Source organism: Protomyctophum parallelum (assembly GCF_964188405.1).
Source record: "Protomyctophum parallelum genome assembly, chromosome: 2".
Lineage (NCBI taxonomy): Eukaryota > Metazoa > Chordata > Actinopteri > Myctophiformes > Myctophidae > Protomyctophum > Protomyctophum parallelum.
In genome coordinates this window covers 53,594,157-53,620,595 of record NC_139699.1, presented here as the reverse complement: position 1 = coordinate 53,620,595, position 26,439 = coordinate 53,594,157, and the positions used below count along the sequence as shown (strand labels likewise).

The following is a 26,439-nucleotide window of genomic DNA, read 5'->3' as shown; positions in this document are numbered from 1 at the left end:
GTTCTGCTTTGCACCAGACTATTACGTACCACAATCATGGGAAATAATAAAGCCACAGCTACACAAGCAAGTAGATGGGATCCCGTACCATATATACAGTATAGCCAGCCTTTCCTGTCTATTATCACTGGTTATGATAACGCAAGCAACTTAAATACAATTTCTCTATGCGATAATACTACTAAATTGTGAATAATAATTTGCCCTTAGAATCAGAATGTAAAGGCTTTCCCTGTGAAGTCATTTCCTGGTCAATGTATAAGATGACAAGTTCATTGGCGGACAGACAGCCGGACACTAGAGTGGCATTCAGTGGACCTTCAGTTGGCAATCTATAAATAGCATCACTTTGGTCTGAATATAGCTTTGCCTGTCTGTTAGGTCATCCAGATCAGACAGCATCCATTGTGTTATCATCCCAAAGACTGGAGCTTGACTGTTTAATGAGATTATAAAAACCGGATAACATCAGTCAGTCATACATTGCAGAGGTACTTTGCTAAGCATAGTAGCTATTAGCTACAGACAGTACAGGAGTGGAAGGAGGCACTAATGCACTCACTTCTACCTTTGGTCAGACAGCAAGACATCAAGCTCTTTATGTGTCCCTATTTCATATAATTATTTCATCATAGGCATTTGCACAGATTTTCCCCACACGACGCAGTCGTATGGAAAATAAATAGAGATACCAAGAGAGAGAAAAAACAAAACAGGATAATTCTTTTCAAATTTATTTATGTATATGAAATGTGTTGCTAGGTCAAGGCCCAATGTACCCCCCCGCACGCACGCACACACACACACACACACACACACACACACACACTATACGCTACAGTATTTGATGCTAAAAATCTGTATAATTGATTACAAAAGCCCTCAAAACTGACACCATCAAGTAGTAAGCAAAAGTAAAAATAAAGTACAAATCAAAACAAATTCAGCATATCAATCCTTTATGCAAATTAAGTCAGTAGTCATGTATGTTTACATGACTACATAAAACAGTATGTTTCAGACACATTACCATACCAACATACACAACACATCATGACTTATTTAAAAGTTACACAGTCCTGATTCAATCAGATACAATCACATTTCAGCTCAGATAAGCATATCATTTGAGACACTGCAGACTCTCTGGACCGGGCTTTGCAGTTACAATGAGATCTTCAGTGGCACTCTCTCCTGATTAGTTTTGCTGGGTGGTTTGGGGTTCTGGTAGGACAGTCTCACAAAAACCACAGTAAGTATAGTTCCTGAAATGAAGAAGAGTCTCTCTCTCTATTAGTAAGAGTCTTACTAATACTTCAGTTTATGCTGCACAGTATTAGAGACTTTTTATTATGACTTTATCTTACCTATCACCGCAAAGGTGCCAAGTAGAATTCCCACAGTAGATTGGATAGTTGGCATGCCTTGTAACTGCTTTGCAGCCATCTTGCAGTTTCCTCTGATGTTGCAGGGGCATACTGTCACTAGTGAGAAGAGATGCATGTGTTATATCATGACCCATTACCCCGAATTCACCCCATTCAGAAATGCTGAATGGGGAGGAGGGTTGGCACCAGAGAGTATGTGTGCGTATCGTGTGTTTACGTGCATGTGAGTGTGTGTGTGTGTGTGTGTGTGTGTGTGTGTGTGTGTGTGTGTGTGTGCGCAATCTACCCGCAACATATGTTTGTCTGCAGCCCTAAAGTCACAACTGCTGCAACAACTGAACATTTGTTCAAAGATTGTTGGACAACAACTTCAGAAACTTTATACATCCACGTATGATAACAGCATCCTAAGGTTAGCAAGGAATATCACCTCTAATACTAAGCATGTGTTGTATGGAGAATATTATAGGTTGCTACCTTCAGGAAGGAGATATGGTGTACCAGCATACAATAAGGTCAGACTAAAGAGGTCCTTTGTCCACCAGTCGACTTTGAGGCTTAATCAGGAGTTGTAGTAGCCACAGGATAATCTAAGCGGTGGATATTGCTCTCGTCTTCATGTCTTTATGTATGTAAATTGTCTTGTTCTTTGTGTTATGTCAAATGTGTGTATGTGTTCTGCATACTTGGCTGCTGTGTCGCAAGACAAATTTCAGTGTGAACTATATCATATCATATAATATCATAATCTACAACAAGCACACTGTGTCCTTGTGCTGTAGATGTGATGTGGGTAGATTGCATTGCACATTCAAAATTGCATTGTACTGCACACTCAAAACACACACACACACACACACACACACACACACACACACACACACACACACACACACACACACACACACACACACACTCAAACGCACTACAACAAGCACACTGTGTGCTTGTGCTGTAGATGTGTTGAGGGTAGATTGCATTGCACTGCATGGCCCCAGATTTTCGTTATTTTAGGCCTGGAAATAGCTACATTAAAGGACCTATAACGTAAAATTCAACATTCTCAATTTTTGGGGGTGTTTTTTGAGCTCCACTGTGTATTTTCTATCCCCACAAATATGCAATTTTGGTCAGGATTTTCATCATATAGGAGCTTTTATGGAAATTGCTCTCAGGAACAGCTCAACTGATTTGGTCGTATTTGTGATGTCATAAATGTCACCCTACTTTGTATAATTCCTCCCTTCAGTCCTTCATTTGTATTTCCACGTTGTTTACAAATTTTACAATGTCCGCCATTGTTGATTTTCCAAGCTGGCATGGAATGGAAACTAGCCTGTGTTTATCTAGCATCAATATTATAATGACTCAAATATATATTAGTTGCATATCAGCACCCCCACCACCTCAGGACATTGTGTTACTGCAGCTAAAACAGCTTCAGAAGCAAAACAGAAATGCCATGGACTGGTTATATCAGAGTGGTGATTGAGGCTCAAACTATTAGATAGACAATATGATATTAAATATTAAAAACTGTTTTATTTAAATTAATGTTATAGCTGCTTTAATAAGATCCATGCAGCAGTGCTTGTGAACTTGCACACATTAGCATTACCATTATACCATAACTTCACATGTGCTTGCTTTAGTGCAGCGATTCCCAACCTATGCCGTTCGGGTATTGTTAAGGTGTCTGCACACTGCTGCGTTTATCAGTTTTTTAACGGTGGGCCACCGAATAATTGTCACAACACACACACAAGATTTTAATGATAATATAACATTAATATGAAAAACATATATGTAAAAATATGATGATGTCTTTCATTAAAACCTTAAAAAACGAGTTTTCATTGGGATACAGATGAATACTGTACATTACAGTAGTTACAATGGAACACAATCGATTGACTGTAAATAAATATGCTCTGAAAATGCACGCAGCTCAACCATCTGACTGCTCAGACACTCAGAAGATGGGAACACTTTCAACATTTTCAAGTGGGCGCCGATCCGGAGAAGGATGGGGAACCACGCGTGCACTTTGCTTTGTGTGTTACCTGGCAGGTTAATGAAGGTGCTCCTGGGAGGGGAGCTGCTGTCAGAGATGGTGAAGGGCACCGTGTAGACCTCAGGGGCCAGGTATGGGATGTTTAAGGACAGGTTGGTGTGCGTGTCTGGAGGACAAAACATTCAGTGGTTAACATGTTTGAAAAACACGTTTGTGTGTGGTGGAGGCAATGTAAATAAGAGGGGGAGCTCTGAGGGAGAAAAGGTTGTAATGTGAACCATGTTCTAAATGCACTGACCCTTTATCTAATCTGCACGAAAAGGTTACAAAATACACACTAGGCGGTGTGACATAAAAGTGGTACCCTCGTCCCGTAAATAGTAGGGGTTTATCAAGCAGGGTGAACTCTTATCTAAAGGGTCTAACCCACAGGCAAGCCCATTACCAGGCCTCCCCTTGATGTTCAGTGTTTTAAGAGGCTTACTGGACATCTCTCTACTTTCTTCTATCACCACTGTTAAGAGTCAGGCGTGATATGCTGCATGTGCACAAAGTCCACTGAAAAGGACCCCCCATGATTTTTCTTCATGGGAGGTGAAGGAAAATATATACATATAGTTTTCAAACGACATATTTTCTCCCATAAGGTGTTGTACAGATGGAGGCCATAAAATAAGCACCATATCTCTGTATGTCTGTTCTCCCCGTAACTCGAGAACCGTTCGCGCCGCCGACTTGGCGACTTCAAATTGACACACGCGTTCCACACCACCACAGGGAGTACAGTGCCCGGTGTCGAGTCGGTCGGACCCACGGTTGTCCAAAACCAGCACAAACACCTCTGCCCGGGCTCTGGACAGGGCCCCTGCCCAGGGCCCCTGTCCAGGCTCCATATATGGAGCTGGCCTGTTCTGACATCACACCACTAGATCTCCATGAATGTCTGTAGTCCAGGTTACTCACGTAACCGCTCGCCCTACCGACTTCAAATTCGACACACACGTTCCACACCACCACAGGGCCCGCACAAATGCCTCTGCCCAGGCTCTGGACAGGACCCCTGCCCAGGCTCCATATATGAAGCTGGCCTGGTCTGTCATCACAATGGTGTTCTGACATCTGCATAGACTCCATATTTGGCCATGCCTGACAAATAACTCCATAGATGGGCATAAAAGGGACACAGTCATAATAACTGGGTGGGGCATGCATTTCCAACTTGCATTGTTCCAAGTAGGCCAGTGCCCAACGGGCTCCGCTCTAGTATTGTAAATGACAATGTGAGCAAGTCACACTGAGAACTTTGGCTGGGTAGTTGTGATGACACACAAAAAAAGGGGGGGGGGGGGTAGCTAAACTATTGGCCGTGTCCTAATTCAGGGGCTATATGTGTCCTTCGATGGCTGCATTTGAAGACCGATTACATCACAGCCTCACAAACAAGGCTGTCCCATTTCCAAGGACGACAGCCTCTGAATTGGGACACTGCATTTTGCCTGCATGGTCTGTAAGAGATTATTTGTTATTATTGTTGGTACAACAATAACTTCCGCTTTTTGAACTCAATAATTGGCAGGAACCCAGCTGCGACATCATAGTAATGAATTAGATGGACAATGTTGTTGTTGTCGGGCAGAGACCTTCCATTTTAACTATTTATGGTTTTCATTTTGTAAATGAATCCCCTACTTTGTCACACAAAAGTAACAGAAATAGCCGATCTACAAGCTCACAATGTATCGCGATATGACGCCTTCTGAGCATGTTGATCTGAAATATTTGCTATTTTTGAAAAATATATAAATAAAATACACTTAAGTGTGTGTGTGTGTGTGTGGGGGGGGGGGTGGATGGAAAGAATTAACGCTTGGGACTAAATAATATGAACTACATTGGAGCCATTGGAATACAGGTCCTTTTATCCATTTCCTGAAAAGTAACCGTTTGGAACAGCGGCTTACATCATCGGTAGGCTACCAACTGGAACAAAGACGTGCGTGGCAGTGTGGATAGAGGGGGAAATTGCAAGTGACAAAATGACAAAATGTCACAGCAGTGACTAAGAATGGAGACTATTAACTTAGCAGCACCTCACTGACAATTTACAGCTGCAGAAGAGCGTCATTATATAACGGTACTTCCGTTCGAGACATCTCTGAAGGAATGATGTGGGACTGAGATAGATAATGGCAGTTTTCAAGTCTTCTACACCTGCTCACACTGTTCATCTGCACACGGAAGCAGATTTGGTCCATTTAAATTCACATTAGCCAACACAATGTCCAGTGGCAAACACTCAATGTGCAAATTATTTCCAAAGTAATTTCATTGTCCCTCTTTCAGAATCCAATTGTGTAACACAGGGGTGTCGCACGAAGGTGTCACTTATTCAACAATGATAGAGATTGCTGATAGTGTGGTACGAGGTGTACTTCCGTTGGATTCTTTTGCCAAAATAGATTTTTGTTGTGTACAGGGTTCCTGCACATTTGGAATTTCAAAATTCCATACTCTAAAATCGGGCCCGCAGTCCTCACTTTTGTCTTCAATGTTTGCGTTTACACAGACCCTCAAAGCTGGACATACAGTATAGGAGGGAGATGATTTGGGAGCGCATGCGGCATATCATCCAGGCTCGGCTCCAGGATGAAATGACTGAGGGGGCATTTGAAAATGGCGAGGGTGCACATCTAATTTTTATATAGTAAAACTATGCTGTATGTACATAAAAGTGAGGGTGCAGAACGGAGGGTGCTGGGCACCCTCTGGCACCACCGTGGCGCCGGGCCTGATGACATCAGATGCCTATACTGTATCACTGTACTGTCTGTGATTAGTGTGATATTTTTTTTTTTTAAAAAGGCATAAATGGACTGCACGTCTTTATTTCCAAGTGACAATGACAAGCATACAGACAGACAGACAGACAGACAGACAGACAGACAGACAGACAGACAGACAGACAGACAGACAGACAGACAGACAGACAGACAGACAGACAGACAGACAGACAGACAGACAGACAGACAGACAGACAGACAGACAGACAGACAGACAGACAGACTGAATGACTGAATGACTGAATGACAGGAAGCAGGAGGAGTGGATGAGCAGTTCTACTTGGTCTAATTTTGTATAATAAGCGTTGACTCAACCTATACTGTATAATATATATATATATATATAATATATGAACCACTGTGATTACAAAGGAACCCTGTTGCTATGGCAATTTATGAAAGGATATAACCATTGTGGGGAACTGACGTCATTGTTCAATCAATCAGTTCTTACAGTCTCAACCAGTGACACACACAGCCACACATGACACATAACACAACACACTCCCCTTTTTCACTCACTCACTCACTCACTCACTCAGTCAGTCAGTCACTCACTCACTCACTCACTCACTCTCACGCACACTTCATACAAACAAAATGGTAGACTACATGCCAGGTTGTTGACATGCAGACCGTGTTCAACCTCACCATTGATAGGAGTCAGCTTCCAGTTGCGTCGGACGGTGGCATCGCTGCGTAGAGAGAAGTTGAGTCGCCCTCCATGCTGTGGCCCGTCGCTGTCTCGTGACGCCAACACCAGCGCCTGGTCCTCCCAGCGAGGTGTGCACAGGTACTTCCAGGAGTAGTCCCCCACTAGCACCGGGCTGTTGTCATTCACGTCTAGGATTTGGACAGTCACCAGGGTGGAAGCAGACAACGAAGAGTTCCCTAGGGTGCATATCAAAATCAGTTTAACCAACGTATATACATCAGCAATTTGAAAATAGTTGTGAGCTTATAGATCTGATATTTTTTTATCTTGAAAATGCCATTCATTAATTTGAGGGTCCTGATTATTATTATCCTGATAATAAAGAAATTAATGTAGAAATAAAAGTGCAGGTTAATTTGCTTCTTATGGTGCTTCCCTGTCATCTATGATGCTTCCTAAGGACCCCCCTCAAAAATGAGTCGGGGTTGAATGAACGCGCGTGCTTTCAGCGCACTGCCAGCACTATTGCTGCTACTCCCATAGACTTATAAGGCTGCTCCCCGAGTCCCCAAAGCTGAATCTGCTATTTTTTTGTCTCCTCCTACCGAGTGGTTAAGAATCTGTACGGACGACCAAAACCACTGAAACGGTGTGAGAACCAACTGAGATTTTATATGGAACCAATAATACACATGAAACTGTCAAATAATTACAAATCTCTTGTGGAGAGCCAATTATGTTTAGAGGCGAGTCATTCAGCTGTGAACCCTGCAGTTGCTTTTAGATAGGTAGATAGTAGAATACTATGACTGTTGACACTGAGGAGACCAAGGACAGGGTTTCAGGCATGCATTGAGTCTGGTTTCATTCCAGATGAGAATATAATCGAATTTTCACCTAGTTCTATCCATCCATCCATCTTCAACCGCTTATCCGTAGTCGGGTCGCGGGGGCAACAGCTCCACCAGAGTGCTCCAGACTTCCCTCTCCAGAGCAACATTATAGTGACTTCCTCCTGGGGGATTCCGAGACGTTCCAAGGCCAGTGAGTCGATGTATTTCCTCCAACTGCGCCTTGGTCTGCCCCGGGGTCTCCTCCCAGTGGGACGTGCGTCAAGGACCTCACTAGGGAGGCTCCCGAGAGGCATCCTAACCAGATGCCCGAACCACCTCAGCTGACTCCTTTACATGCGAAGGAGTTCTACTCCGAGTCTCTCTTGTGTGACTGAACTTCTCACCCTATCTCTAAGGGAGATGCCAGCCACCCGTCGAAGAAAACCCAGTTCTACTTTGCAGCATAATGTAACATTCCTCATTTCAGTGCTCCTGCTGCCCGCTATAACAATCCAGTCTCTTATCACATTCTTCTCAATTGTTTGTCTCTCCATGTGTCACGCTTCTTGGAAGATTCATCTGTGCATGTGCAGTTTATTTGTGTTTGCTGAATTGTATTTGGTGTGTGTGTGTGTGTGTGTGTGTGTGTGTGTGTGTGTGTGTGTGTGTGCGTGCGTGCGTGCGTGCGTGCGTGCGTGCGTGCGTGCGTGCGTGCGTGCGTGCGTGACTCATAGCAGCTGTTGATAAGGATCTGGATTGGAATAGATTTCTTGTCCTGATGTCGTGACTGCACCCGCAGGCTGCAGGTACATGAGGTGACACATTGCATTCACGCCTTTACGATGCTCCTAGTACCATTTAATACCATACTAATACATCATACTGATTATGTATAATACTGTACTCATACTGACATGTATCATACTGATATGTATTAGGCCGCGGATAATTTTTCCTACACATTTCCATACAAGTTCTTTGAAAATAGCCGGTCTCCAAGCCCAGCGGCGCGTTGTGAGCTTGTTAGAAGGGCTAAAAGGGGTAAACTGTTGCGCCCTTCTTTGTCCTTTGTTATGGGTTGACTGCAAAAACATGTTTTAAGCAGATTAATAGAAATTAACTCATTGTATTAATTGCTGTATTACTTTTCTCTTCAGTGTGGGTCATGACTGAAATTATAAGATCAAAATGAGTTTTCTCTGGTGACTGCCTGGCATCTCCCTTAGGGATAGGGTGAGTGGTGACTGGCATCTCCCTTAGGGATAGGGTGAGAAGTTCAGTCACCTGGGAGAGACTCTGAGTATAGCCTCTGATCCTTCACTTGGAAAGGAGCCAGTTATGGTGGTTGGGGCATCTGGTGCGGATGCTTCCGGAGCGTCTCCCTATGGGAGATCCTCCCTGCACGTCCCACAGGGCAGACCAAGGACCAGATGGGGGATTATATCTCCACACTGGCCTTGGAACTCCTCAGGATCCCCAGGAGGAGGTGACATAACTGTCTGGGAAAGGGGGAAGTCTGAATCTCTCTGCTGGAGCTGTTGCCCCTATGACCCAACTCTGGATAAGCTGTTGAAGATGCATGGATGGATGTATAAGCATAATTCAACTATTGCGTGATGGAAATATCCTCAGTTTGTCCCAAGAGGGTCACTCACTACATCCTTTGGGGTGTACATGAGCTTGTATTCACAGGACTTAAGGTTTCTGTGAACCTAGGCATTAAAGTTATGATCCTTTAGTTTTTTTTTACATCGTGTCATTTTTTGTCCTTTTTATCTGTGGCATAAGACAATAGAGGGTATGCGCATGCATACAGTGAATGGCAGATCGAGTGGCAAAGTGAGTGACAAAGTGAATTTAATGTTGTTTAAAGTCATTTAATTCAATCAAATAGGACTTTTCTGTTTGGATGTATGAGCTGTCAAGGCCAGAAAGTAATTTTTTAGCACTCAGTAGGCATTCCCGCATAACTTCCGGATATGATGATGATTGATGTCACACGCATACCCTCAATAGCTTTATTTTCACGTTGCGAATCCTATGTCACAGGGGGGATATCATTGCATGTATATGTTGAATTTCTAGTAGATAGACACACTGCACCACTGCATTACCTTTACCATAGATGTCATTCTCTTTTTTTTTTTTGCGGCTTACGCCTTTTATTGATTTTTTAAGGGACAGATAGTAGGCTGACAGGAAACGGGAGAGAGATGGGGGGATGACATGCGGTAAAGGCCGTGTCGGGTTCGGGAGTCGAACCCGCGGCACACCGCGACTGGATCACCAGTCCGGTGCCCAGACCGTTACGCTACGGCCTGGGCCTCATAGATGTCATTCTCAAACCTTTTTTTTATTTCAATGACCCCCAGTTAGCTATGCATTAATATCACAGCGCCCTCCCCCCCAACTGAGAGTGTTCAAATGGAATCAAATGGACCTATAAGGGTCCATTTGGTTCAATGTGTATACTCTCAGAGTTACAGACCCGTAAGTGCCTTATTCCCTGAGTGATTAGGTGGGGTGGGAGCGGCCAGCTTGGGAGAGCTTTCTGTTTTGTTTTGTAATGTATGCATGCATGATGTATTTGTTGTAAAGTTTTTGTCTACTGTATTGCTCTGTATTTGCTGGATGTTGCTGGACCCCCTCGAAAAACGAGATGATACATCTCAAGCGGAGCATCTCCTTAGGGATCATTTGTTTAGGAAAGATCAAGTGTTTTTGTGTGGTCGCCTTACGTCCATCCAAAGCGACAACCTCCATAGTGTAGGTGCTGTTCTCCTCTCTGTCCAAAGCCTGCACAGTCTTCAGCTCACCAGAGTACTTCCCTATAGAGAAATACCTCTTGGTGTCTCCTCGTAGAGAATACCTGGATGGCCAAAACACATACAGGAAAGAGGAATAGTGAAGCTCTTCTTCTTTTTTTTTTAATCACACTTGTGTGAAGTGAGGGGCGCTCTTATCATCATACATCATCACATTCCGGCTATGGGGTGCACACAGACACACAAAGCTGGGCATAGGAGGCCCCTCAGATATCTAATTGAAATTAGGGACGCACAATTAATCAACAGGTTGAAGACTCAATCAGTGTTTTCCAGGGAAGCTTTCAAAAGGGTCAACTAGTTGAAAATGGTTTGAACTAATATGTGCATTACATCAGTAGGCCAGTAAGAAGAATGTACAGTTTTTCTTGTAGTCTTCATCTGCCCCAGACTGTATAGCAGGTATAAGGCAAACCCAACTGGAACTTGTGTTGCAATATCGGTATTGGTTGATTTAAGTTAATCAGTAATTGTATATCGGCCAAAGTTTCAATATTGTGCGTCCCTAATTGAAATATCATGTTTCTCAGTGCAGCTGTGAAATCTCTCATCTTAAATATTACTTGACATACCTGATTGGGTGAGAATCAGGGTCATAACCCCGAATAGTAGCTATAACCCGTCCCGGTTCCTCGCCCTCCCTGACTGTGACCTCATAGTGACTTTGAGAGAGGATTGGACCTTCATTCACGTCATCAACGTAGATGGAGACGGTCGCGGTGGATGCAGGACCGTAGCGACCACGCACAAGAGCTACTGGGTTATGAGCACCGAGGACAAGGATGTATTCACTTTCACGCTCAAAATCCAACACCTGCAAATGCACACACACACACACACACACACACACACACACACACACACCCTCACACACACACACACACACACACACACACACACCATGGCCATGTTTCAAAAAGGTTGCTCCAGAAATGATCTGTATTAAACACAAAAAAGTCATGATCATAACGGAAATCGGCCTTCCAAAGACAGCTGTGTTTAAATTCTCACTCATGGCCTGGAAAGTTGGAAGTGCATGGATGGATTCCTGGAGGAGAGCCAAAATTAAGACGTTTCTAAAGTATCAGAATCTGGAGACAACATTATGAGTCACAAAGGTTGATATCGTGGGCTGAGACAAATTTAACGGAAGTCATAGGTTAGCCAGGAATTGTGTTACACATACTGTAATGCACACATGCACGCACGCACGCACGCACACACACACACACACACACACACACACACACACACACACACACACACACACACACACACACACACACACACACACACACACACACACGTGTGCACATGTGCACATGGATACACCATCTTATCTGGCAGTGGTTTACCATCATTGCTATCACTCTCCACTTTCTAGTCAAATAAAAACCTGCAGGAGAGGAACTGGGTGTTACTGGCAGTGCTCAGCTGTATCTGAGCCAGACACTGGACTTACTGGTAAATGGTCTTTTGATTCACTGTGTCACCAACAAAACATTTTCCGTGATGAGAACATGCTGCTGTGCTATAAATCCTACTACTACACTATAGTCACTTAAATTGATCGCCTGCAATGGACACAATCATTATTTCTTGATATTAAAAATTCAGTAAATTTGCATTATTGTTGTTCAATGTTAAATTTTAACATATTTAATTAACTAAGCAATACAAATGAAAGTGAAAGTAGTCAGATTACATCACTATCCAGTTGTCCTGAGTAAACTCATCTGTAACCATTTTACTTTTTCTTTTTCAAAACCTCACCAAACCTATTAATTAGCTCCTATTTAGATTTTATTTTATTTAAACAAGCTTGTACACAGTTGTAGTTTGTTGGTTGGGTAATGTAATGTCTACAATATATCATTATACATTATATAACGTTGTATCTACTTTGTTGTCTGGCACGATGTTGCTACACACTAAAAACCTCAGCATTAATTGAACTCGTACAGATGGATACACTCTCTGAGTTCAGTTAACAGTGAGGATTTCATTGAGTGCATCTCTGTTGCTAGGGAGAGGAAAGTCAGACCTGGAGGAGTGGGTGAGTAATGCTGATGACTGGAAGTGATTGTGTCATTGTGCTACGCAATCTTATGTATAGATTTATCTGAGTCAGTAAATGACATCATTGATGTCATTACTAACCCGATACGTAGTTCTGTCAGGTTCTCCTCCAGACTGTGGAACCATTGGCGAACTTCGAAACTGAACATGGTGGAACTCTTTTTATTGTATATTTCTTTAGTTTCTATATATATATTTTTAATCTATTGTATTGTTGTTTTGTACTGTGATATGGATTCCCCTGAGTATGCAATAAACATTGAATTGAATTGATTGTGTGCCTGTGTGTGTACATGCATGTACTGTAATGTGTATGTACTGTATTATATTCTGTCATAAATTACTTATAAAACAATTCATAAAAAATGCGTAGGCATACACTAGAATATGGGCTACTAGATTAACAAACGTAATCATTGATTGACTTGAGTTATTTGAATGGTGGCAATATTGTCACTATTAACAAATATTATGTTTAATTAAGCCAATCATATATTATTTTCGTATAATTATGTCAGTAATTCTGTATTAGATCACACTTTACAAATAATCCCAAGACATTTAATCTGTCACTCCCAAATTACAATGAAATCTTAATACCTGTTGTTTTCCAATCAGACTTTTGTGTTTGTAAAAAAAAGACTTAATAATCTCCATAGTGTGACGGCAGCCATCACGATTTCTCCTGAATCTCTGAAATCATATCCTCCAGTCCCAGCTCTCCTCCCATGTGTCAATATAAGATATAAAGATAAGATAAGATAAGGCCTTTATTGATTGATTTGTCAGGAATACAGTCTTGAGTCTTGGGTCTGGGCTTGCCTGTGGGTGTGACTACTTCTAGTTGTTGCCATAATATGGCACATATTATGTGCTTCTGCCCTGACTAATTGTAATTTCTTGTCATTCCAGTGCCATCACTCCCACTCATCTGCTCACTCTCAATCAGCCAATCAGAGTGGAGCTTAACACCTGCACTCTGTTCGTTTGTCACACTCAGTCTACTTAAACCCTGCTTGTCTCTTTGTTCTCTGCCAGATTATATTCCTGTGTCCCTGTGCTCTCTGCTCCTCTGCCCCAGTCCCAGTCCCACCAGTTTGCTTGCATTTAGCCTTTGTTTTTTGACCACCTGCCTGAATTCTGACCACCTGCCTGAATTCTGACCTTCCTTTTGCCTGCCGGATATTGGATTTGATTGCCAGGGTTTTTTGTTGATTTATGTTCATGGACTTGCTGTTGGACTTCATTTCATGTGAACAGCATTGTTCATTCACTCTTCCTTCTCACAGTATATCTATATACACTGGTAAATATATATATATATATATATATATATATATATATTAGGGCTGTCAATCGATTAAAATATTTAATCTGATTAATCGCATGATTGTCCATAATTAACTGTGATTAATCGCAAATTAATCGCATATTTTTTATCCGTTCTAAATATACCTTAAATCAGTGGTTTTCAAGATTTCAAGGTCCATTATTTATTCTGCATTTGAGCCACGGACCACCATTTGATGACATTTAGCCTTCCAGACCCAAACTAAAGAACTGTATTGATGTTGGCCAATGGTACATTACGAGAGATAACAGGCCATGTTGATCAAAATAACATGTTTTCTAAGTTTTCTAATTGTGTAGAATAAACTTAAGTAATGCAGCTGTTTAACAATTATTCAACTCTTCAGTGTAAAATTACCATGCATCTCTCAACCATTCTGTCAAACTTCACAGTGCGTTAATCGCTCGTTAAAAAGAATAGTGCCGTTAAAAGGATTGTGAGTTAACTAGTTAATAGTGCGTTAACTTTGACAGCCCTCGTATCTCCTCCTATCGCACCGAACGCCAAAACTCGCCAAACACTGCCACTGGCACTGCCACCAAAAATGCCTCCCTTCCACACTCACGCCGCCAATGCATTTGTTTACTACAAACATTATCGCCCGAAGCACCCACACCCCCGGAACACTGTTGCCCTTTCACCACGCTAAATTCGCCAGGTCTATGCAAGTGAGCACAAATTACATGTGAGAAAATTCATTCACAAGCCCACAAATGCCATTCAAATGCCTTCAACACACACTACGACTCGCTTACAATTCGCCAACCTGGCAACTACTACCCCGTCTTTTAAGCCACTCCCCTGTGCTGCTCTGATAGTCTCCCTGACAGTCCTGTCCGCAGGAGAATAAAACAAGGAAGGAGAGGAATCTTCGCCTCACGATTTTGCATATTCCTTCTAAATCACTGTATATAAAATATCGCTTACTCAGCGAATCTCTTAGTTACGTCAACATTGTTCTTCCACAGAACTTGGTTTGTTCCAAACTATTACAATTACACCGTTCGAATTCGCCATTTCGCCTGCCGAGTACTTTTCATTGCGCACACGCACACGCACACACACACACACACACAGGAATAGCCGTGAAGCCTATACACCGCGCCAGCGAGACAGGACGTTATAATCTTGAGTTTCATTAAATAACCGCGAAGCGGCCGAGAAATTCTAGTGTAAATATATATATGTATGTATATATATATATATATATATATATGGAATGGAATCCAGAAGAGCGAAGTGGAGCTGAACAAAGCAGCAGCAGAAAGGAGAGCAGCTAGGCGCAAGGCACCTCAATGGGCGTCAGCAGGCGACGGCGGCGCATTCAGATGCCATCGCTGCCAAAGAGACTGCCTCTCACGTGTTGTGCTGCTCAGACACACAAAGCACTGTTACCTCAGCACCACCTGATCCAATCCAAGTGCGCTTGTGCCATGGTCTCTCGAGACTGAAGGCCGCTACTAAAATGGTTCACTAAACTGCCATGTCTGTTCAGTGTTCACACAACATAATGATTCACTTGGACTGTGAGCAGTGTCTAATATAGCTATAATGAAACAATCCATCTCTTCAGAAAATGATCTCATATGCTGAGACAATGAGCATTTACGCTGATGCCCTTTGATCATGCTAGGGCTATTCTTGAAAAGAATTTGAGGTGGAATGTTAACTAAATAAACTGCAACGATGCTAAACATGTTGGAGTGGGATTTGAACATGCCAGAGTCAATCTATATGTGTTTTGAAGCAGCTGTTAACCAATTGAACCCCAGAATCCATATTCTGGGGGGAACACTAACCAAAAATAGCCTATGTACGAGATTGTAGATTGGCTATTTTTGGCAAGGAAATATTGTGTAGACTGAAAAAAGCGGTCCAAGTACAGAGCCAACTCAGGCCCAGTTTACAAAGTCTAAATAGGGTTTAGTGGTTAAGTGGTTGAAATAGACACAAATTCAATCTTTGGGATTATCATTTCTCTATGTGAAAGTGCCACAATGTGTTCCATTCTTGGCTTTCAGACATCTCCTGTTTTAACTCAAAGCAGCATGTGTGCAACGCACGGTTGATCCACATTCATCAATTCCCACTGAGAGGTTGAAAATAATAGTGTCTCCTGCATTGGCCCACTTACAGAGAGCAGTGTCAAAACACAGATATACACAATACACAGCCACCAGTGGTGGACAGTAGCAAAATACATTTACTTGAGTACATTCTTTGAGCATCTGTACTTCACTTGAATATTAAGTACTGTATATGTTTGGAGTGTATGACTTTCACGTCTCTACACTATGAATTAACCAATTTCTTTATTTTTTGAAAATAGCCAATCTGAGCTTGAGATTTGTTATTTTTTAATTTCAATAGGCCTACAGCAATAGATTGATATTAATACAAACTAAGTGTACTTTGTAATTTGTACTTTTGAACACTTAAGTATTTAAGAGTAAGAGTAATGTTTGACAGCCACACAGCCCTGTCCATGTACCACACTGTTTCACACCACACTGGACTATGAAAGGCAGGTGTGCACAGGGTGAGGTGCCCCAAGTATAGGAGAGATTATTGAGCTCAAATATTCTATTGTTATCGGGAATCTTGTTTTTAGGCATGACTGATTGAAATATCAACTGCAGGCTTTTTCCAATCTCTGCACTATAACTCTACGATAAGAGTTCTGTCTCATTTTGAAATATTAGTTAAATGTAGATTGATGAAGATATTTGGTGTAGACGGGGGAAAAACGATCCAAATACAGACTCAAGAGTGTTTACCTTGGAGAGGACCAGTGAGACCTCGTTGGTCTGTCTGTCTGTCACCAAGGTGAAGACCTCCTCCTCGTTGCCAGACTCCAGGCGGTAGTTCACCTGCCAGCTGTCACCTCCTCGCACGTCGGCATCCCCCGCCGACACGGCCGACACCGTGGTGCCCACCGTAGCATCCTCTGCAATGTGGAAGGGCCCATACTGACAGGGGAGACACCACATGAAATAGACCCATACTGACAGGGGAGACGCCACATGAAATACCTCAGACATGAACACATGTGTTTTGATAAATCTCGTTGCTGTCGGCTGGACAAAAAACCTTGTATGGCCAAAACTGTATACTTTTCAGGAAATGGAAAAAGATTAATCTGTGTTCTAATGGATCCAATGGAGTTATTATTTAGTAACCATGCAGCTCTTGTTTCTACAGTATATGCGCTATTTTAGCTACTTTGACACACCACTCTTGTACAATGAAGTAGTGGGGCATTAATTTATGAAAAACTTAACACGTTGAAATATGGAGATACAATGTCTCTACCCGACAGCAATGATATCATTTCATATGAATTAAATTCGGAGTTTATATTTTCATAAACAACAGCCACACACAACTACTAACCAGAAGCCATTGATTCATATAATCCTCCAGTTCACTGTTCACACGTTGATTGATAGCACAATACACTGTCCCGACTCCCTACCATTATGAGCAATTACAGTTAAGTGTATGTTCACAAATCTATATGTGTGGGTGGATGTCCACTGTGGCTCTGCCTGTTGTTAGCTGACCTTCATTCACACACCTCCAATATCTTTTTGCTTAGACGCCGGCCCTTTAATCTGCCACTCAGGACTCCCATCTGGTGCAGCGGTGATCCCTTTGATCTGACCACAGGGTCGCTGCAGCACGCCCTGTCACCACTCCCCTCCCACATGCACTCCCTATAGCTCTGCGTTCACATGGCCATGGAAATAAGCTGGGACCACTCAGGCGTGACCTGCTCAAGAGCTTTTTCCACCTCTGTGTGTGTGTGTATGTGTGTGTGCGTGTGTGTGTGTGTGTGCGTGCGTGAGTGTGTGTACGTTTATTACTAGTTTGTGAGGGTCAAATGTCCCCACAACTATAGCATAATTTGACAAATATACATCGTGAGGACCATTTTCATGCTCCTCACAAGAAATACATTATTGTTGAAAATAACAGAGTAGCCTACCACCGTCCACCGCGCCTCCGGTCAAGTCAAGGCAGGTTCGGTGCATCACAGGAGAGGGAGAAGAAGGAGACACTGGAGCAATTTAGCCAATTTAGCCTTATTTATTAGTCCTAATAAAAAAGGATCGGGTTAGAGGTTTCTCTAATAATAATAATATAATAATATACTTAGTTATACTTAATTGTGCGCTGATATCATGGACCAAAGAATAGCCAATCTATGTTCTATTTTCAGCTATTTTCAGTGATATCCTAATGTCCTCACAAGTATAATAATCTGTATCTGTGATATCCATGTGTTTTCTGAAACACTTGAGTATCTACTATTGTTTGTGCTCAAGAATTTCTTAAATAAAATGTGAGCACAAATAAAGATGTTAAATGGGGTGGGAACTGGGATGGGATGCAGGGGAGGGTTGCATGTTATGTCAAGTGTGCACATTTGTTTGTGAGCCAGAAGGTGGGAGCTTGTAGCCAGACTAGCCACTGTCACAAGTGTCTGTCACATCAGCTGTGAAATGACTACACAGTAAAAAGCCAATATTTCTTTTCAGTTTACTGCATCGCAGAATTCTATATGCGAACAACATTTTCTCTACCCTGCAATTCCAGCCGGCAGATTTGTCACATTGGGTGGCAAACTGCAGCTGAAACACTGGTGGATATACATTGGAGTCAGTGGAGCAGAGTGGGCAAGCATATGAACAAACAAGCAAACAAACACATTTCTGAATGATTGAGACCATTGTAAAATAATCACTTCTGGAAAATAAAAGAAGACATATACAGTATAAGTTATAACACATTATTATCTGCTGTGTTGCTTTTCAATGTGTACACACTGTGTTACACTGTGTAATTGTATAGAGGTATCTAAAGAGCACAAAGTACATTTCTGAACGTGCCAAGTATCGCAAGACTATCAACCGTTTCCTGTCGGCAACCAAATCTTGTGATACCTCCGAGACAGAAACGATACCTGCCGCTGTTTAAATGCCTCAATAAAATTATGTAGGCTTACTGTGCACAAAGCAAGTGATTAGAAAACAACCTGTGATATGTCTTCTTTTATATTCCTGAAGCGATTATATGACAGAGGTCGCAATCGTTCATGAATATTGTTTGTTCATGAGCTAATCGTTCATGTCGGCTCCATCCACTGCCATGTACTGCCATGCACTTCCGGTGCAAGGTTTAATTTAATGTATACCTTTACCAATTTATTGACCTCGTTGTGTCACAGTTGTATACTACTACAGTTGTATACTATGAACAAAGATAAATGATGCTTAACCACAACTTGCTTCGGCAAAAACAGTTCCTGGTGTTATTGAATTCTTTCAGTGCCCATTCTGTCTGCCAGTGAGAAGTATAACTACAGATTTGTTCGCCACTATTACAACACGATGGATCTCCCACATAATGGCCCTCTGGGCATTCTCTCTTCCAGTATTCACAGGGTGTAGGTGGTACCCAGGGGTTTTTCCATAACTATGTTTAGACTGCCTTTCTTCACAGTAGTGAGTCTGAAGTAGGCCACAATATGAGAACTACTGTACCACGGCGAGCTGGGCCTGTATGTGTCTGTCTGGGATGGATGGTGATGTTATTTATTATTAGAAATAGGCCGAACTTGCATTCAATGACACCTTGCACACTATAGAAGAAGAAAATGAAACACTGACGTAATAGACAAATTATGATAATGGGTACATCATTAAATACTCTGACAGCGAGTACAATATTGGTACAACAGGTATTGCATACCTGGAGGGGCATAGGTTCCCAATGCCGGGAATCGTTCCCAACGGGCATCAGCCTAGTTAGTAACTATAATTAGCTTTATAAGCAGATTGTACCGTAAGTATGTTTAAAATGCATTATATACATTAGCTTCATAGAAAGTGTAACCCCACACATCTAAAGGTGCCATACCTAAAGGTGCGTTCCTTAATGAATGAATAGAACAGTGATGCAAGAAGATGCCATTTAGGATATCTTATGCTAACACAATCAATACAGCATTTCTGGCAGTTGATGAACTAAATCACAATCAAAATGCTAAAACTTCAGTTAAAGTCTGCATGTTGTACATGGCAAAGATATCAAAGCAGTTCTCTGAAAGCAATATTTGAGGATGGAGGGAGAAGATAAAAAAATGACTACATGAGCCAAGGATCAGCCGAGGTTAGAAGGTTTGGGGATTAAACAAGAGAGGCAAGGTTGAGATGATTTGAACCTGTGCAAAGAAGGAATAAGGGGTATATTGGGAGAAGGATGCTAAAGATAGAGCTGCCAGGGAAGAGGAGAAGAGGAAGGCCAAAGAGGAGGTTTATGGATGAGGTGAGAGAGGACATTCAGATGGCTGACGTGACGGAGTAAGACGCCGGAAACAGTAGCAGATGGAAACAAATGATCCGCTGTGGTGACCCTGATGGGAATTTGCCTAAAGAAGAGGATACACTGTCTCACAAATAAATTAATAAAACATAAAACCATAGGACCTATCTATACTTCCCTGCCAGGAATATGAGATCAGCAATGAACTGCACTGTGGGGGGTTCAGTCTGGCCCAATAATCACTGATTATGTAGCTGTGTGATGTTTTGTGGCGTGATGTGCGTGTGTGTGTGTGTGTGTGTGTGTGTGTGTGTGTGTGTGTGTGTGTGTGTGTGTGTGTGTGTGTGTGTGTGTGTGTGTGTGTGTGTGTGTTCTGCACTGCATACCTCATGTTGAGGAAACACCGGGGGGTGGTTGTTCTCATCTTGCACTGTCACAACGAGGGTACAGGAGCTGTTCAAACCTGACAGTGACATCACCACAGCATCCATGAGTCATGTGGGTCGAACAGTACGTTACACAAGAAGTTCAAGAACGCATACAACGTGCGCCAGCTAGTACCTCATACTGGATCTATCATCCCTATCATCCCTGAATCACAGAGTACAAGCATCATCTGTTCAGTTAGAAGACACCCCATGCACCCTATAGAGCGTCGCAGTCCCGCCCCTTGTATTTCTTCTTTGTAAATATTTGTTTGGTCCTAAATATTGTGTTTGTTGTCATGATTTGTCACGACAAGAGTTGGATTTGTACGACGCTTATAAGGTCTTTAAATAAATACGTTTTGAAATGTCTATGGGAAAAAATGCATTGGAAACTATTTCCTGGGGCTGGCGTCGTCATGAAAAGGGGCGGGACTGCGACGCTCTATAGCCTCATTTACAACTATCGTGACTTGGCTGTAAAACGAAGGCATATCATTGTTGATATTCTCTCTGATCTACAGTCAGGTGGTACAGTATATATTTTTATGAATATCGAATCATGAATAAACATGGGATGGTTGGTTAAAGTAGAAATGAAGGTGAAACGGTACACAGTAAAATCCTTAGTAATTTGACTCTGAAGAGTGTACAAATGCAACCATTTACTGTGTGCACAATGACTGAGGCCATATTATCTCCGTAGATGAGGAGGCCCTGCACCTGTTACCTTTAGCATCCTCAGCGGTGATGGTGAGGGTGTACTGTGGCGCGGTGCCCTCCATGCTGTCTGCTTGGACAGAGATCACGCCTGAGTCACGGTCCACCCTGAAGAGAGCACGGGGACTTTCAGGGATCTGACCCACTAAACGGTAGAAGATGCGCACGTTATCTGTCTTGGGGTCGTCATTGTCTGCTGCCTGCACTGTAAGGATCTCTGTCCCTGTGGGAAACATTATGCCAGTGAGTCAAAGCAAAGACCGCCAACAGGCAGAATATCTAAAGGCAGGAAGCAAAAGCAGCTTGTGACGCAGCTGTCTGTGACAAATGGTCACTGACGGGTGGACACCTTAGGTCCAAAACCGTTACTTTTCAGGAAATTATTATTATTATTTAGTCAAAAGCTCTTGTTAACACTTTTCATTGGTGAAATATTTATAAACCCCACAGACACACTTAACCACATTCATTTTTACTTACTCAAAATCCAGAAATAGCACAAATAGCAGATACACACGTAGTGAGTTTGTAGACCTGCTACATCTGCTGTAACCCCTGTGTTCACAGGGGCAGATTATTTTTGCTACTTTTGTGTGACACACTACCATGACAAGTAGGGCATTAACCATTTAGACCTGATACTGATTCTAAAAACGCCTTCTAAATCTTGACCTACATTTCCGGATTCATGTTTTTTTTATTATGTCAAAAACATGAGAACCAGATTCATGGTTCAGCATTTCCGATATAACCGTATATAGGTAAATAAATAACGAATGGTTTGAAAATATATATATTTTTAGTTGAAATATGGAGATACAAGGTGTCTGCCAGACAGCAACAAAACCAGGACCAGGGAACATTACACTACTGACTACTGTTCACTTGTAAAGCTCACGCTCTTATTTTCATTGTGATTCACAGATTGTTATTGTGCAATTATTTCCTAACAATCAAATAAAAAGCATAAACAAAAGGCTTTCACACACTGACCTGAACATATCAAAATATAGCCTGTGCTTTTTAAGAGTACAATGTCCTGGCTAAACCCCAATCATCTTTCATGGGTGACCCATCTATCTGGTGCACAAAGCCCTCCCTATCTGCTCACTCTGAACATTCATCATGCTGCCTGCTATGCTATCATTACTTCTATGAAAGAATAATCCTATTACACTGTGAATACGACCGACCGACAGACAGACAGACAAACAGACAGACAGACAGACAGACAGACAGACAGACAGACAGACAGACAGACAGACAGACAGACAGACAGACAGACAGACAGACAGACAGACAGACAGACAGACAGACAGACAGACAGACAGACAGACAGACAGACAGACAGACAGACAGACAGACAGACAGACAGACAGACAGACAGACAGACAGACAGACAGACAGACAGACAGACAGACAGACAGACCGACAGACAGACAGACAGACAGATTTGGTCAGTTACCCCTGGCGGCTAGTTCTTTGACCACAGTGTGGTATTGGGCCTGTGGGAAGGTAGGTCTATTGTCGTTGGCGTCGCCGACCATTACTCTCAGCTCCACTGGCTTGGCGATCTCTCTACCATCAGGCCGCTCCACCACAATGCTGATCTGGAACTGCCAGCAGACACACACACACACAGACGCACGCACGCACGCACGCACACACACACACACACACACACACACACACACACACACACACACACACACACACACACACACACACACACACACACACACACACACACACACACACAAACACAGTTAGTTAAAGGGAATGTGACATTTAAAAAAAGGTTTTTGAATTGTTCTTGTTTTTTTTTGGTTTTCTATTATCAATTGCACCCAAAAAACATGAACTTTTAACATTCAGTAGATTTTCTGTGATCTGGGGTTTTCTGGCTCAAACAGGTGCTCTGATTCGCCGGCAGTAAGTGACATCACTTACTGCAAATCCCATATATGTCAATGGGATTTGCCAGCAGATGTCACTGTTTCACTGTGTTGCCTGTTTTCATTGTAGCTCAAAAGGCCCAAAAAACCCCAAAGAAAACTTCAGACCACAGAAAATCCACTGAATGTTCAAAGTTCAGGTTTTTTGGGTGTAATTGAGGTCATAAAACCTAAAAGAAAAAAGAAAAAGAAAAATAAATGAAAATGAATGTCATAAAACCTTTAATACTATTAGTACAGACATGACAAGCATGATATGACCGGGTCCCTCTGAGACACTGTGGATGCTTCGATATGTGAAGCGAAAGCTGTGTACTGGGTGTACTGGGCAGTACGTTGGATTTGTTTCCTGTGGGGGTTGGCCTCTGCCAGGGCTGTGCATTGTCACCTATCCTGTTTGTGATATTAATGGACAGGATCTTGAGAGGCAATCGTGAGGGAGAGGGTATACGGTTTGAGGAGTTAAGGATTGCTTCACTGCAGATGATGTGGTCCTGATGGCACCATCGTTCTGAGACCTTCAACTCTCACTGGATTGGTTTGTGGTCAAGTGTGCAGTGGGATGAGGATTAGCATCTCCAGCTTTGACCAGTAGTTTTGATGGCTTAAACATTGGCCAGCCGCTTTATACAGTATACACAGCTTGTCATGCCGTGTATGCATTTCTGTTATATTTGTAAAAGTGTTAATACGTACTGTATACCCAGTAAGAAAAAATACTCAGTGGCCTTGTGGTTAGAGTGTCCGCCCTGTGACTGGGAGGTCAGGGTCCGATTCCCAGCCGGGTCATACCAAAGAATGGGACCCAGTGCCTCCCTGCTTGGCACTCAGCATCAAGGGTAGGATTGGGGCTGAGTCCCTGCGACATACAGTGTCATGTCCAGGGGGTGTACTTGTACATCAAGCTGCCTCATGCTATATAAACAGGAGATAGGCTCCTGCCCTATGGGCCTCATGGCTCTGCAAGGTTTACTTACTAATCTTTACTTACTAATCTTATTACTTGAATGCACCTGAATGCATCTCCGCTCCATCCGCCAAATACCCAACTACACTTTAAATTGTCCTATTCTATTCGTCTGGTCTCTAAATATTCTACCTGTGGTTGCCAAAGTGTCAATGGATCTCTCCTTCTATGCTGACCCTCTCGCTCTGATATCTTATTTGATGAAGAATTACGATTTTACAATCAACACAAAAGTGAAACCCTAGGTGGAACTTCATTTTGGTAGGCTTGCAAACACGTGCTGTTGTTGTAATTCTGTCAATTCAGACAGTGTATTTCAGAATAACTTTTAGTTATATCATGAAGGAAATATGAACCTCGTGAGGGCTCAAATCGTAAACAAGGTCATAAAAGAAAAACTACAAGCAATGTTTAAACTTTGATGTATAGTCTTTATCCTAATAAGGATTTCCCTCTCTGCCCAAAGCAAACAAGACTTTATGCACGTTGATTTATGTACCTATACACCCATGACCCATGATTCTTTTCTTCACCATAGTTGAAGGAAAATTGCAGAGACTTTCATTTTTGGCTCATTGCCTTCATCACAACTATTTCCTTTTACAAATGTGAAATTTCCCATGGTTCTCATGGTCCTCTTGCTATGATTTAAGACAAGTCAACGTCCCTTTGAGTGAAAGGTCATTTACTGGTGACATCATAAGTCATCAGTAATCACTTCAAACTAAAATGATATTGCCTACCAGCCTAACCATCATCACTCAAGAGCTTCATCACAATTAATACAAATAGATAAACAAAAGGGGCTGTAGGTGTTATGGACTATAACAACCGATTGATGTAAAAATACATCAATGGGTAAATGCTGCGATGGGTTTCAACTGAATGGTTAATGCTAACATTTTAAATAATATATCTCACACAGCTTGCCTTTAACAATTCATTGTTTTAAAAGTATTCCAATGCCTGTTCATTTCAGTGTACTACTGCCATGTGGGCAATAATAAACCACAGCCTCAATATTGGGTAGCGCTTGAGCAGCAGAGAAACTAAGATGTGCAAGAAATTAACACCAATGTTTTATGGTAAATGGCGGAACTGAAGAGACACATTTTTGGCTTACACTGCAGTAATTGAGTAAAGACTAGCTGAAATGTTTGCAAAATGATATTGCTATTGACTTGCTGTCAGATGTGCAAACAACACAAAAATCATAATTCACAGAATAAAAATAGAATTGAGTTAAGAGGCATAATTACGAAGGTATAGTAGTTAAATTACCAGAAAATATTTTACTGTGTGGGGCAGTTTAATATTTTACAACATTCATTCTCAGATTAAACAGCTTCAGTTATTATTATAAAATAGGGGTCCAGGGATCCTCAGGGTTCCTTGAGGTGGTTCCAAATGGACCCTTACAGGTCTGTGTACAAATGGAACCAAATGGACTCGTTGTATGGGTGTCCTTGAATTATTATTATTTTTTAAGTTTGAGAGCCAAAGTTATAAACCATTAGACTTTTATACGTCTGTGCTGAAGTGTAAAACACACATTAGGTTGCAAAAGGTACTGACCTGGTCCTGTGTCTCCCTATCCAGAGGGGCGTTCAGATAGATGACTCCTTCCCTGCTGATAGTGAAAAGCATTTCTGGAAACTCCCCCTCTAGACTGTACTCTGCCTGACTACCGCTCCATTTCACCTAGACAAACAACAAAAGGGCATCCACACACGCACACGCACGCACGCACGCACGCACGCACGCACGCACGCAAGCACGCACGCACGCACACACACACACACACACACACACACACACACACACACACACACACACACACACGCACACACACACACACACACACACACACACGAGCACACATGCACAGACACACATGCGCGCACACACACCACAGGGACATACAGTACATCCATGTATAACTGCAAATGTGTATGCCTTCATCTTATAAACAACCCTTGAAGTGGTACGCATCTGGCTTGCAAATATACAATATTTGATCTAAATCTAATAAATAGTACATAGCAAAGGGTCTGCAAAAG

The 26,439-nt window shown here is 42.2% G+C and overlaps 1 protein-coding gene across 1 annotated transcript in view; it reads right to left on the bottom strand.

Annotated features, from left to right (window-relative positions):
• Window positions 1–962: 962 nt before the first annotated feature.
• Window positions 963–26,439, bottom strand: part of cdh16 (cadherin 16, KSP-cadherin) — a gene marked incomplete at its 5' end in the record, with an annotated part of 36,010 nt that continues 10,533 nt past the window's right edge. The window contains 11 exons of the mRNA XM_083759457.1: window positions 963–1,265; window positions 1,368–1,484; window positions 3,452–3,568; window positions 6,894–7,133; window positions 10,469–10,599; window positions 11,128–11,369; window positions 16,763–16,954; window positions 20,699–20,775; window positions 21,468–21,680; window positions 22,923–23,073; window positions 25,955–26,080. Of these exons, the coding sequence (XP_083615583.1) occupies window positions 1,165–1,265; window positions 1,368–1,484; window positions 3,452–3,568; window positions 6,894–7,133; window positions 10,469–10,599; window positions 11,128–11,369; window positions 16,763–16,954; window positions 20,699–20,775; window positions 21,468–21,680; window positions 22,923–23,073; window positions 25,955–26,080 (1,707 nt within the window). The 3' untranslated portion in view covers window positions 963–1,164. The remainder of the gene's footprint in view (window positions 1,266–1,367; window positions 1,485–3,451; window positions 3,569–6,893; window positions 7,134–10,468; window positions 10,600–11,127; window positions 11,370–16,762; window positions 16,955–20,698; window positions 20,776–21,467; window positions 21,681–22,922; window positions 23,074–25,954; window positions 26,081–26,439) is intronic.